Here is a 15197-nt window from a genome sequence, read left to right as displayed (position 1 = left end):
GAAGTTCTTTACTCCGAGGGTGGTGAGACACCGGCACAGGTCACCCAGAGAGGGGGTGGAGGCCCCAACCCTGGAGACACCCAGGGTCAGGCTGGAAGGGGCTCTGAGCAACCTCATCTGGTTACAGATGTCCCTGCTCACTGCAGAGGGGGGACCCTTCCAACCCAACGCATTCTACGATTCTGCAATTTATTTGCTCCACTGGGTTAAAGTCATTAAAGCCCTGCCACACCCCTGCCAGCACCACACCCCAAAGGCCCAGGGTGGCAGGACCAGGACCGAGAGGTTTGCAGCCCCCAAGGAAGGACACAGCTCCCACCTCACCCCCAAGTTTTCTCCTCCTGGCAATCAAGAGCTGGAAAATGCAATCCAGTAGAATCCAGTGCATTTATTTCTTGCAGTATCTGAACAGGTGTTTCAGCTTTGGAGTTTAAAACACGTACAAAGTCATGTTTGCAAATTTAATGACAATCAGTACTAGAAGCAAATCATTGTATAAAGCTCATAGAAAAAAAAAAAAAAGCCAAATGTGTCAGGTCTTTATTTTCCTGGGAAAAAAAAATAACCAAAACAAAAACCCCAAGCATTCCAAATGAAGGCCTCATGGAAGCAAGCGTACCTCCTTCAGAAAGTTAGGAACAAGTCAGAACCAACCATCAGCACAGGCAGCCGAAACGCAAGTATTCGGTCTTTCTACAAGCAGCTACTTGAACTAGAGACAAGAAGGTGACAGGGCCTAATTAGCTGGAGAGGTTGGGAGGAATTCGCTGTCATATCTAAGAGCACATTCACCGTCTGATCTGCAGGTGTGGGACCGTTGCTGCTCTAGGAAATCAGGCAAATGAGCTCAAGTCACTGGTGATGCGAGGGCACCGGGTAGGGAACAAACACCCTGATGCTTTGCAAACCTCATGTAACTACAAACTGTTCAAGTGCAAATCAAAATAAACTGTGAACAGCGCACCACCACCACAAGGGCTCGAGTCAGAGGAGCAAGGTGACCGCGGAAGGGAACACCCCGTCCCGTCACCCTCAGCAGTTCCAGCAGCGACCGGCCCTTCACCCAAGCACAGGGGCTGTGATCCCCAGGGGAAAGGGAACACCAGCGCGCCAGGGCAGACTGCAGAGGTTGCTCTCTTACTACTTTCAAATAAGATTGGCTCACCCTAGACATTAAAAAAAGGCAGCTTAGGGCTGTTCCTGTAGGTCTACGTAAGAACACCAAAACTTCTAAATACAACCATGACAGCAAGAAATACTGCTCAGTGGAGGAGGTGCTACCTAAGCGTTCTGACTTGATGCACTGACCAAATCTCTTCAAAAAACTTCCTCAGAGGGCTGGGGTATTCACTTGCTTCAACCGGTATTCAGAGCATACAAAGTTGACAAGTTAAAGCTTTATTGTGATTTGCAATAATATAAACAAGTGCTGCAGTTCAGTCAATGTCCATTTCGGGAAGCTTCTTCTCGGCATTTTTTTGGCGGCGGCAGGGCCCTGCTCAGCGCCCTGGGACGCACCGTTGGTGTCGCCCTGGCCGCCTACTGGTCCGTTGGGTTCTGCTGGTTTCTGCTCCTCCTTCGGGAGCTCGACTTTGGGTTTTGGTTTTGTGACTATAGGATTACAGATACTTGTCAGCTCCTAGGAAACACAAAAATGAAACTATCATTAGAAACATTTTTATCTACCAACAGCTGGTGGTAGGGAAATGTTTTTGAGCAACTCCCAACTTGCTGCTCCAACTAACTTTTGACAACCCCAGACGGATAACCGGGGCCTGATGTTGCCCAGTAACATGTTTTAACAGATTAAACCCAATCACTGTCCTTTCATTACAGATTTCTCACTGGGGAGCACAAACAACCAGACCAAGAAACAGAACAGGATTCTGCCTACGTCACTGTATTTCCACAAGAGACTTACTTTAGTTTTAGCTTGGATTTCTTTAGCTTTTATAACCGGGTCCAAAGTAAGACTTCTCTTGTTCTGAAGATTAAGTTTATTGTTCATCCACTCCATAGCTTCATTTGCGCTCTTCTCCACTTTGGCTACATCTGCTTCATCTAGATGGTCATACTGCTCGTCCTGAAACGGCCACATTAGCAGTAGCTCTGTAAATAAACTGCATGCTTATTTCTTCAAACTTTAGTTTCAAAATACTAGGAAGACCATTAAGCCAGAAGGCTTAATTAGAGAGCAATTAAGCTGATCACCCACAAGTCTGTAACCAGAGAACTGAAGTTTACTGCAGCTGGCATTTTCCCTTCACAAGGAAATCAATTCCTGACTAAAAAAACCAGACTGTCACATTTTCAAGCCAACATCCACTTCTGAAAATACGGTAAACATCCAGAACGGAGAAGCTAGCCAGAAGGTTGCACCAGCTTTTTGTTTAAAGGAGCTTACTTAAATTTCAGAACCAATTTGTACCCCTGCCTTGCACTTGCCGTAAGCATGGCAATACCTTTGCTTTGAATGCATGAACCGTTTTCATGTAATGTTGAATTTGCTTCCCTAAGTCCTCAAATGCTTTTGGTCTTTCCTCCGATTCTTGAAATCTTGCCTGAATAGGTTGACCCAGAGCCTGAAACAAAGTACGACAGATATCAAAAAACCAAACAGCATCACAATACGGCCTTGCAAGATTTGACAGGAATCCTTAACACTGAGCTCCTCAGAACTTCCACACTTCCCTCCACTTACAGGAGGGACTGGGCCTCCCTCAATCCTGTGTTGTTACAGGTCTGCAGGAAATCTGCTCCTTATACACTTCATAAATCAACTAAGTCGCTTACCACCTGCGCCAATCTCTTCATCGGGAGACCCAGGACAGCTGCCCGCACGAACAAAGCTCTCTAGACACCCTCAGTTCTGACAGCGGTATAAAGAGCCACTTACCTTTAATTCTGTCAATTTATCAATGTAAATTTGTTTGGGTTGGTCTTCGCCATCTTCATAAAGCCAATTTTCTGTATCTTCCAGCTTCAGCGTGAAACTGTTTCGATCCTGAAGCAATCCACACAAAACAGGTAGGTGAGAATTCTATTAGGTGGCAGATGGTATTAAAGGATACTTGGAACCTTTTTCTGGAAGGGCTACTTTTTTAGAACGTGAAGAGCTCTGCCTCAAACTCCTTACCCTATGTTAGTGAAAAATAAGAAATAAAGTATTCTTCAGCATGGCTTTGTGGTGGAGACCAGGCCTGAGGAGCACCAAGCTACGACACCACAGTTTGGGTCAATACTGTCACATAAAAGCCTTTATGCCTTTTTCTTTTCCTTCACATTATCATCACTATATGAGCAGGTTCAAGAGCAGAATGAAGCTTCTCTGCCTTGTCCCATCTCTAGCTCTGACGCAGGAATCTCAGCTCTGCACACACCCATCTCCTGTTAAAATCAAATACCTTAGAATCACACTATTACACACCTACAAGCTCCTTTAGTAGAACAGGGAAAGCTAATTAGTAACACCAGAAGATTTTTAGGCAACCAGTTCAGATATAATAGTCTGACTGAACGTGGCCTCCTGTATGTCCCTCGGTAAGGCTGAGCTTTGATTTTTCTTTTTAAACTACTCCTAAGTATTTACAAAGAGCCAAAATAGAATAGGCTGTCTTAAACTAATTGTGCTCGTGCTCCTAGTCTGCTTTGGTCTGAGCACACCTGCTCTGGCAAGGTCTGAATTGCTGCAACTGTTTTGGAAGAGAAAGGTTAAAAAGCTGTTTCTCCAAACTTAAAGTCTGACAAAACAGTCTAAGTAAACATAGTATCCAATACAGGTCAAGAGTCAGTAAAATACAACTGTTCATTGCCACAAAATATATCAGGAGACAATCAAGCTAGAAACACTTACCTCTTCACTAACAAATTTCTCATAAACACCACAGAGTTTGTCTCTCATTTCATACACATACTCTTCCACCGCATTCTTGGCATCATTCCTCTCCTTCTCCAGCTTATCCTGCATTATCATTTTACCCTGTGAACAAGTTGTCCAATTAGTCGGCTCAAACACTTATTATTTAACATTTACTGCCCAAACACCTTGTCAGCAAGAGGCTTTCGACTAAAGATTTTGAAGCAGTGTGGGGTTTCAAGAGCAGCTCTCAACACAGCACATAGACAAACACTGCAGGTTTGGTGGGAAATTCAACACAGAACGGAACCACCTCGCTCCAGCTAAGGAACAGCAGTGGCCATGGAACACCTCCTAACCGCAGGGAATTCTGGAAACAATCACCGTGGGAGCTACCTTTCCTGCACAGCACCTCTTGCGGAAGAGTTATAGCACTCACTTCACAGGAATAATCTTTTGCCTCCATGGGGCACTGTTGTTCCCCTCAGACAAGACTGCAGGTTTCTTCCTTCTCATTTTTCCTTATCACCTTGATCCATTAACTGTTTAACAAACAGCAAAATTCCTGGAGATCAACTAGTGAAGTTTTTAGCTTGGACAAGGGCGAGTTTACCTCGTTCTCAATGAACAAGTTCAGCATATCCTTCCCAATCTGCCACACCAGCTGGTTCTCGATGGGCAGGTCCACAGTCGTGGTCTTCACTTTGGCCTTCTTGGCTTGAGGCGGCTGATCCACCTTCTTGTCTTTTGCATCAGCCTGAGAAGTCTGTGTTGAAGAAACACATTCAAAGTAAAACCAGCATCACCAGTAAGTTCAAGTCAAATCTGCAAGACTTGTAACAGGAAAAAGTACTATTGAGTTAACGCATCAACATCAGAACTCCGCGCTCTCTGTCGTTCTGATACTTCAGCTGCCACAGAGATAATTAATGCAGCTACTGAGCTAACTACACTCACAGGGGTGATGGCGCTTCTAAGGGGAACGCTTCTCCAGTACAAAAGTTATCAACAACTAAATTATTCTATCTTTCACGAACAGGAAAGTTCACATTTTCTTTCTTTAATCCATGCTATGCAGGTATTTCTAAAGCCCTAATCACAGCACAGGCTACCACTATATTAAAAGTTTAGCTTCCAGAGCTGTGACAAAGGCAGCAGACAAGCTCACACACTACACGTTCTCATGAATCTTCCAGAAGTAGGAAAACAGAAGTCTCAAATGTTCACGTTACCTCCATTTCTTCAGACTCTGCCTTATTTTCAGGTTGGCCCTGCTGCTGTTCCTCAGTCTTCTGTTGCTCTTCCTGGTCTACCTGCATCTTCTGAAATCCACAGAGAGACACAATGTGATGTATTAAACAAGGCACACACAGATCACTGCTGCTGTTCTCAGGCTTATTTTTTCTTCAGGCAAACGAAACAGAATGAAAACTGAAGTAGAGCCTCAAAACATAAGTTACAAGGTTCAGGTCTTTGCTTTGGCAAGCAACGCTCCTAACATGATTTAGAATTTCATCTGTACCCCATAGTCCTGGCTAAGAGATCCAGCATTGGCATGACATGCTTCAGCAGTAGCACTTAATCACAGCTTCTTATTTTAGTCACTGGACACATTGAGTCAATCCTCACACAAGTCTTGGAGCCACCCAAGAACTTGCCCAGTTACGCTTCATCATAAAAGCGCTTTTCTGTGTAGCTGAGAGCACAGTCTGTTACCTCTTCCTCTTTTATGTGCTGATCTGTTTCCATAGGCTCTTCGCTCTCATCAGATTTATGAACTTCCACTAAAGATGCACTCGAAACACTGAAGATACCGTGGATGTTCACTCTAACTTTCACCTTCACTTTTGAACTGGATCCATCTGTTTGAGGAGTCACCTTCTGAACCAAGAAGTGAGCTAAACAATCCCAGAGAGAAAAAAACCAAAGCCATTATCATTCGATTAACTTAACCATCGATTTTAAGGTGAAACCTGACTGTTGCTGACAAGAGATCACTGCAATGTGCTCAGAGGATACCAAATCCTACTCAAGCCAAACAACTCACATTTTCACTCAGCACTGCTAGAACACACAGCACGGTAAGAGTTGGCAATACTCGTAACAAAAGACTGCACAACCCTTGGTGTGCCCCTTTCAGGTTTGCTCCAACACCAGGGCACTCTTTATTTCACCTATTTGCCCATAAACTTCCCGTTACTCATTTCACCATAGATCCAAGACTTGGGAAACCTGTGCCTGCATCACTTGCGGTAGGTTGTACCTTCCGGATGCAACAGAAAGTAGCACTGTCATATTTACAGGACTATTAATAAAGCTACAGAGCGGTCTTAACCTATAGCAGGATCTGGGTAAGGCAGCTCCTTGGGAGAGCTGTAGTACGCCTCAAGAGTAAAAGGCTCCTTTCTGTAGAACGTGAGGACCTTAGAAAACGGAGCGGGATGGTTCTTGGGAAAGACCTCACAGTCACTGTAAAAGAAAAGAGAGCATTTGTTCAGTATGCTGCATGAGGCATCTGATAAAAATTAAAATCCAGATACTACTCTGTCTCAAGGAAAAATAGGATGAAAGTCTACTAAGACTGTTTAGCCAGGCAGGAAGTGCTCAACTGCCACCCATCCCTGCGTTTGGCTGCTAGTGCCACCGACTTCAGAAAAGGTATTGAAGCTTGAATTGTTCAGTGGGCGCTGTTCCAAAAGTACTGATTTACTCCAGTTATCATCTATTAGTTAGGCTGTATGTAACCACGCAAGAAGATAGAATAGGAGGTTTTTTTACCTTAACCCTTCCTCTGCTGGTGAATTCCACCGTAAAGAAATAGGATACGGTATCAAATCTGTGATGGAAAATTCCCTCACTTTGAAAGCCGGGGATAAAATAGCACACTGAAAGAGCAGAAGAGCCATATTATAAACATTCACACTTCAGGTGAACATTAATTTAATTTAGCAAGTAGCTGTTTATGCTGCTTAATACAAGTATTGACTCTAGGCTAAGGGAGACTAATACACTGACAGACTTTGGACCTGCAGAACAAGCCCTGGAAGCTCGTGTGTCCCTTCCTTTTCAGAAAGCTGTCATACTCTGCTCACTCTGGAAAGGGAAATACACAGATTTTAATCCCGAGCCATCACGTTTGGCTTGCTATGGTTGGGCTACTGAATTGTTTTCAGTGCCAACATAAGAAACCAAAAATCCTCAACTGAAGTTACCCTTCAGAGTGACACAGTACCAGGCCTTTTGTATACCGTAACAAGTTTCTCTTTTTTAGCAGATTCTAAAGGCTAGTTCATACCACTGACAAACAGAGCTGCAAGAACATATTAAACATTTGGAGAGAGAAGCAAGATGATGAGGACAAAAAATTAAGGTGCGTTCAAGAGACAACAGCACTAGTAACTACTGAGTATTTACTATCAAATGCCTTGAGCTTTCACTTCTCACCATATTATTAAGCAATTGCCACACCACAAGTTTATCAGTAGTGCTGTAAAACTTTTTCCCGTTTTACCAAGGCCCCCAAAGGCGCCTGGAGGAGGAAACATCATGGTACAGGCTTTATCAGCCTCCCAGCTTCCAGGCACAGCAGAAGCAGAGCACGTGTTTCACTTCAGCTACTGCGATCCACCGATTTGGCTGAGACAACCAGCACGAAGCCATCACCTAAAGCTGCTGTTCTCATTCTTCCAACCACTCTCCTGAAGTTTATTCAAATCCACTGTAAGATACATGTGAAGTATCTTTCACGTTACCTGTGGACTCTGGCTCAAGTACTTCTGGATTTCCAAAGAGATGCTCCCAGCTACAACAAAGAGCAGTTCTCACCTGCAGCGCGCAGCCTCGCGCAACAGCCTCATCTGCATTCAGAGTCGTGCTCACTTCTTTGCCAAAAAATTTACTGATCTTCTCCTTTACAGCAGGGATCCTTGTGGTACCACCAACTATCTCCACCGCATAAATATCCTCCTTCTTTAACTCTAGAAAGGAGTCACACATTGATTTTTATGGATTAAGTGTTTTATTTTACACTAATATGTTGACATTAAATAAAAGTTTTGCTAGACTGACTATTATTTTATGCTTAATTTTCTAAGCGGTAAGAATTTCAGATCTTAGCTTGTGTTTTGATTTAAAAACAAAGTTTAAAAAGCTTGTAACTGCTAAGCAAGAAATTTTTAGCTGCTCTAAATCCATTTGCCCAAGTTCTGCCAATAGGCAAATGCAGCTTGAATTATGGATGTCGTCTCTTTTCTGCATGCAGCACACAAACACTTACTGGCTTGCTCCAGCACGCTGCGAAGGGGGGGTTCTACTCTTGCAAGGAGCCCATCACACATCTCTAAAAACTTGCTTCTGTTGGAAGAAGCCATAAACAAAACTACAGCACACCATAAGCAAGTTAATATCATAAATATAACAGGACTGCAAAATTGAAAGAATAACATTTCAACTACACGCTGCAGGGTTTTCTCTTCCTTGTCAATCCTGGTTTTATATTTATTCAGTATATTCCCCAAACTCAGTTCCAGCAATCTAGGCAGATCTTGCATCATTCCCAGCCCTTCCTCCTAACTCAAGGCCTCTGAGGAGTCTCTAAACATGATCACTCTGAGCAGCAGCCCTGCCCGTGCTGTTCTCACATTTCCCACCTCCAACCAGTCCCAAGAACCAATACTTGACACTTCTGGACCCAAAGGCACTCCAAAGTTTACCTTTCTAAAAGCAAAAACATTACCTGTTCATTGTTCCAGAGACATCTATGTCGTTCATGAAGCATTCTATGTTCATCGGGAGATCAGAGGCATTAGCACTCATCAGTTTTTTCAGTTTTTCACACTCCTGGTACAGCCTCAACAACGCACGAATCTTTGACTTTATGTCTAGTTTGTATTTCTTTCCAAATTCTTCGCAAAAGTATTCAACTAACACCTCATCGAACTTCCTGCCTCCCAGTGTTGTATCAAACGATGTAGCAAGAACCTAAAAAAATTGAACTCTTCAGTAACAGCACAATTGTCGTTACTTCAGTGAAACCAACTCGCAGTTAATGTCAAAGCATTTCTGTTTCGAATCCAGCCCAACTTTAAATCAGAGCGAGTACCACATTACTACAGAGGAGCAATTACACTGGTCCAACTACAACAGGGGAAAAAAAAAAAACCCTGCACAGTTCATTTTTTTTAATTCTGCCCTTACCACCACCAGGAAGGAGGTTGTCAAAGCATTTCTGTTTCGAATCCAGCCCAACTTTAAATCAGAGCGAGTACCACATTACTACAGAGGAGCAATTACACTGGTCCAACTACAACAGGGAAAAAAAACCCTGCACAGTTCATTGTTTTAATTCTGCCCTTACCACCACCAGTAAGGAGGTTTTTTGATAAGCCTCATCCAGAAGTCCAACCCATCCCAAACAACGGAGCCATGTCCCATACTCATCTCTCACATTTCATGGACACTGCTGGCAACAGTTAAGCCTTTCTCTTGCATTTCAGAGCAAGTTAAGTAGCAATTGCATCACTAACATCTGATAATTTACGTGGATTGCAATTGCAGCAAACCATCCATATCTTAGATTTTTTTTTTTTAAGGCTTACGAAGTCTAAACCACGATTATTCTATGTCTTTTTGTACCTGGTCTTAAAAACGTTCAAAACACTGTTGGAAAAAGAACCATCATTACCACTGACCAATTCTGGCAGCCACACAAATATTGGACCTCTTTGTGAATGCAATTCTCACGAGAACTGCAGCGCATACGTACAGTGGCTACAAGCTCTAGGAGAAAAAAATCAAAAATAAAACAAACCCCAGCATCTGCTATCTCAACTGCTAAGGCGCAGCCTTGGGTACCCAGCCTTCCTGTAATGAGGTGACAGCCTCTAAAAGAAATTTCAGAAGATAGGGAGAGGCTTAGCAACACAAGCTGCTCAGTAACTTGTACTGTAAGCAAACGAGTTTCCAAACCCTGCTTAGCCCCTGTCAGTTTGAATCATATCCCAGGTTCATATTTGATGCCTCATAAGGGTGGAACATGCTTACACCAAGCTAAATATAAAGCGTGAAGACAATAAGTGTTATTAACTCTTGCAAATAATTCCTTCATCAGAAAAAGCACCTATCTGAAAAGAACATCTGCAGCCCATCCACCTCAGCCAATTCTATTCTTTAACAATATTATGAACTTAATTTTTAGGAACAGAAATTCATAGAGGATCACATTATTCTCAACACTTTCAGACTAGGTTTCGTCTCCACAGTTTTAACTGCCTGGCTGCCTCAGCTCTTTGTTCTACCTTAAAAGCATCCCTTCAATACTCCTGGGTTTCAAAGGCAAATCAGAGAGAAACACAGAGTAGGTTGTGTTTCCTCACAAGAGGAAACAGAACTCCAACAAAACTAATGCTTTCAGAACTCAAGCCTTCTCATTTCACTACCCATGCTTTAAAAACAGTGTCTGTTTCTCTAGGCAATTAAGAGAAAGATATTGGAACTGCGGAAGTCAATACTGTAATCACAAAAAATCAACTAAGCAGTGTCAGTATTTGCTGTGAAACAGTCAGGCTCTGGCAACACACACTTGGAAACACTAGCTTGCTTCACTCCCGTTCTAGCTTAAAGTAATTCAGATTTCTTTTTTTTTTTTGCTCTTTTGTATCAGCATCACGATAACCATTAAAAAAAAGTGTTACACCACTCTAGGAATTTATTTTAATGCTAGACCTCATGACTGATCTAGAGCATTTTTTGAAAGCAGCAACCAGATAACTTCTGAACAGATCATTTATTCCAGTTTTCTTAATTCCTTGCCAAAGTCTGCTGATTAAGGCATATTTGCTTCCTCCATGTTATTGCTCAAAAGCTCTCTAGCTCCCTTGTCCTACTTTTAAACTTGCATTTTGTCTGGAGTTAAGAATATGAACTGAGGTGTCTGGAGTTGCATATGAGAAGGCAGGCAGGCTCGCCTGTCACAAGCCACGTAGGTAAGGACACATATTTGTACTGATAATGCAAAGGGATGCATAACAGATTGTTTACTTTCAGTTTGCCTTTGTTGAAAGCACAAATGGAAACTTGATACGCAGAATGCCCCATATCCACAAAAACAACGTTCCGTGGCTTCTCCTCCAAGGCAGGCAGGTCTTGCTTATAGATTCCGTAGGCAAGAGCAACTACACAGAAACAAGAGTGAGTAGCGTTAGGACACTCAGTTTTATAATTCCTTAAGAAATAAATGGTACATCAAAAACAGCATTAGCATCTCATCCTCATTTTCAAGCTACAGAAAATGCCATTTGCTTCAACAAAATTCCCAGTGCTAAAGGAACATGCAAGAACATTAAACAGCATTCGCCTCTCCCAGCAGGTGCATTAAAACACATATTCAAGAAGTATGTTTGAGCCTCTGTAAAGACAGGCTTGAGCTTAAGAAACTTTATGATCAACTAATCTCAATTTAAGCTTACACAACCAGCAGTAATTCCAGAGGGCATGAATCAGCAACAGACTAAAAGTCCTTTTATTTAATAAAATCGCAATATTAAGTGAGAGAGAGAAAGGAAGGTATTACCTGCAGTTGTTTCATTTATTAGTCTCAGACAGTTGAGACCAGCAATCTGCGTAGCATCCACTACAGATCTCCTTTCTGCATCTGTGTAGAAACAAGGAACCTGCAGGAAGATCAGAGAGCAAATATTAACGTTTGGAAGAGCCATCTGTAACAAAGAGTTACAACAGCCGAGGTATCCTTCAAATACAGTGTTTGTTTCAGTTGCAATACAAACAAAGAAAACATGACTATGAAGGGTTTTCTTTGTGGATCTTTCTCCACTGTCTTACAAGTCACCCATTTTAGGAGCAACAAACCAGAAATACCTATTAGATATTATTTATGCTATTAATTAGCAGTAACTTAAGGCATTTTACCACTAACAAAGTCAGTTTAGTTTTGTAGGAGATGCAAGTAAGACTCAGTTTTAAACAGAAAAGACAAATACCTGAATACTTCAGTTCAAGGGGCATTTTAATGCCGCAAGGATTTCAGTTTATGATACCAAACATGTGTGACTTAGTTGCCATCACATACTTACAGAAACAACACAGTCAACTACAGGCTTCTTAAGTGCATTCTCAGCGGTCTCCTTTAATTTGGTGAGAAGCATTCCTGTCACCTGCTCAATTGTAAAGTTTCTTTCTTCTTCCATATACATGGCCTTCAAACAAAAATTGTGTATACACGTTACCTCAGAGCAAAAACCACACGCTACAAACACAAGGAACACATGCAAGGAACACTCTTCACTAAAAGTAAGTGTCAGTGGTAACGCAGCTCTAACCCTCCCGACAGCCTGGCTTGTGCACAGCACCTGCAAGACGACGATACAGAAGCACTGGAACGCACATCTAAATTCACACACACCGAGCTGCTCTGCACACAGCTATTCTTATTTTTGTTTTGCTTTTGATGGCTAGACAGCGCATAGCATGCCTGCCTTCCTCCTTCTGCGCTGGAATAATCAGCTATTGCCAAAATCCAAAGGAGATGTTCAGCCACTGTTGAAATTTCTACCACGTTACCTGAAGCACTAAGCTGACATCTTACACCCCTGCAGCAGCCAGAGCCGCTAAGTGGCACCGCTCAAGTAGCTCATTTCCCAAATTCACCACGGAATGAAGGGGAAAAAAAACAAACCACACTGCTAAAACAGTTTGTGTGGGACTGGCTTTGCAAGGCAGAGAAGTTGTATAACTGTAAAATCAGTCTCACCCAACACCTGGAGAGATCACCCACATTACCAGCCTTTTATTCCCTATTTAAAACTTGCTATTCAAAAAGGGAATAAAACCCAGAGCAAGCAGATGCAAACCGAAGAGATAAAGGGAAACTTGATCCGTTTCCTCCTGTGGCTCTTTTTCAAATCGGCCAGACTCACCTTGATGCCAGTTGAGCCTGTTGGCAGCTGGACAAGTTCATACGCAAGGGCTGCTTTTTCAGCTTGAACAAAGGGATCTGAGAATGCACGACCATGAAATCTTTTAAAACTTTGTACTGTATTCTTTGCATTTGAAATAACCTAGAGAAAAAGAAATCTTTAATACAAGGTGTCACGGGAACATCTGAATTTCAAACAGAAGACAGAGTTTTGTTCTCATGCTTCTCTTGCCAGGGTATTTTTGTCATTTGTATCTTAAGAGTACAAACTAGAAGGCAACTTCCCTCTTATTGCTCAGGTAGCCGAGAGGAATTGTAAATTTTAATTTAAATTTATGCTAGAAAAATGAGCAAAGATTCAACCAAAAATTGCTTAAAGTAAAAATTTTCATAGTCTGCATAGGACACTTCAAAAAAGTCAGCCAAGTGTCTTTCCCATTTACCTGTTTCCTACCACCCTACCTCTCTATTGCACTGCAGCCAGCAACTTTCACAAACACAAGCATATTGATGTAAACCCCAGTTCAGGTTCATCCCATGCATGTGACAGTCAACACACAGATAATCTCACAAAACAGCTCAAGGACCTTGTCATGAAGCTTTAAAAAAAAGTCAGGAGGGCCCCAAGATGACCTTGTCACGTTTAACTGACGAGGTAGATTGTCTTTTATTAACAGGAGAGGTCAGTGCAAAAGAAGTGAAAAAATACAGCTTGTTTTCCTGTAGCGCAAGTACACTTGTTGAATGCTTTTTGTTTACAGCAGAGCAAGACACATACTGAAAAACCCACAGTGACTGACGGAGCAGACGAGCACTGTACCATACAGCATTTACCTGCGATTCGGTCTCAGTCAAGTGTCTACTTCCTAAGTAACCTGGGCTCGGTTTGCTGTAAGTTTAGGTTCTGCAGGACATACCTCATCTCTACTGGATCTCTGTATCAATGAATTTCTTTAAGCTAAGCAGACACTCAATTCCAGAAAAAACATCTGTATTTAGTTCTAGTACAGTTCTTCTGTTCTTGAGTAACATGGTTGAGTCCAGTCATTTTTGTATTCTAGATAATGAATCTTCACACATCTCTAGGTATTTTAGGCTAAGAAAAACCAAGTGTTTGAATAGTCACTTCCTGTAGAGGACTTCAGAAAAAAAATCATGTTTTATAGGGATTTCACAGCAACACAAGATACGATACAGCAGGACCCAAATGTCATGAGCAGGACAGATCAGCTTAACTTCAGTCCTTAGATCACACTTACCTACCTACACCAACAGAAACTCAAAGTATGAGCAAGAATGCCTAAGATAGACATTCTGGTTGTAATTCAGCTACAGAGGCTCCAGAAAGCTACATGTATTTACACTCAAGTATGTCTTCTGCCACAACTATGCACTTAATGTAGTCACTTAATTACAAGCTATCACAGTGCACAGAGACCAGAACAAGTTAGGATACGATAGAACACCACTGCTTAGCTTTAGAATTTACATTTTTTACAATCTAGAACAAAAAAAGGTACTTATCAAAATTTCTTAAAAGGCAATGATTTTATTTTTTTAGTGTATTCCTTCACTACGTGCCACAATCAGCCCTTAGATTTCTGTCCAAGACGACAAAGCAGCATTACACACTGAACGGCCAAATTGAGCTCAGCTGTCCATTAATTCTGGAGACACTAGGATACAGCTCAGAGATGTGTCACCTTCCGTGATCAGTAAATTCTGCTCATCTCTTTAACTACTGAGGTTGATTTTACCCAAACTAAGCTCTCACCTGGCTTTTAGCTGCAGCACCAATGGAGCGATTCTTGGGTCCAAAGGCTATACATGACCTAGAACAAGAAGAACGACTTTCAGTGATGGGTAGCATTGCACTGCACACATTTCTCACTTGCTGCAATAAACACACAGAACGTTCCGTGAATTCCAGAAAGAAAGAGGCGCTCCGAATTCCCTTAAAACAGCAACATTCCTCACTGCAGGAGAGCACTAAAAATCAAACTTATTCATGCTAATTCAAATTTCACATCTAAGTCATAATTGGATAGACACCTTTTATCTCAATAATTACCCACATATCAAAGCCTCTCAAAGATAAATTGTTCACTAATAAACCAGGAAACATTCAACTGTTTCAAGAACCACACGAGGCAGATACTGAGAAGACCACCCTTACACATCTGTACTAAACGCTAACTGAGCTTTCCGGTTTTAAAGCAAACCCTTCAAGAGCAGGACGAAAAAACCTGCAGAAAAAGATTAGTCTCCGAGTTTCATCTGTACTCACTGAAATATGACAAATCATACTTTACTCCAAATTACTTTAACAGCCTGCAGTTCTGAAAAAATAGCAATAAAAAAATCCTCCTTTAGAGAAATTCCTAGGCCTACTAAGCTTCTTGATTTACA

General features: G+C 42.0%; 1 protein-coding gene across 1 annotated transcript; it reads right to left on the bottom strand.

Annotated features, from left to right (window-relative positions):
* Positions 1–1385: 1385 nt before the first annotated feature.
* Positions 1386–14622, bottom strand: HSPA4 (heat shock 70kDa protein 4). Its single transcript, XM_009873300.1, is given in 19 exon segments — positions 1386–1472; positions 1475–1639; positions 1922–2083; positions 2463–2582; positions 2897–3004; positions 3854–3979; positions 4470–4622; positions 5089–5178; positions 5573–5754; positions 6192–6325; positions 6635–6741; positions 7682–7833; positions 8133–8209; positions 8592–8836; positions 10895–11028; positions 11427–11526; positions 11947–12069; positions 12790–12930; positions 14563–14622. Coding segments are annotated over 17 exon segments (2211 nt in total). The 5' UTR covers positions 12067–12069; positions 12790–12930; positions 14563–14622; the 3' UTR covers positions 1386–1436.
* Between the last annotated feature and the right edge of the window lie 575 nt (positions 14623–15197).

This window comes from Apaloderma vittatum, unplaced genomic scaffold (assembly GCF_000703405.1).
Source record: "Apaloderma vittatum isolate BGI_N311 unplaced genomic scaffold, ASM70340v1 scaffold4377, whole genome shotgun sequence".
Classification (NCBI taxonomy): domain Eukaryota; kingdom Metazoa; phylum Chordata; class Aves; order Trogoniformes; family Trogonidae; genus Apaloderma; species Apaloderma vittatum.
Note: the sequence above shows the minus strand (reverse complement) of the source record. Positions and strands in the feature narration are given on the sequence as shown.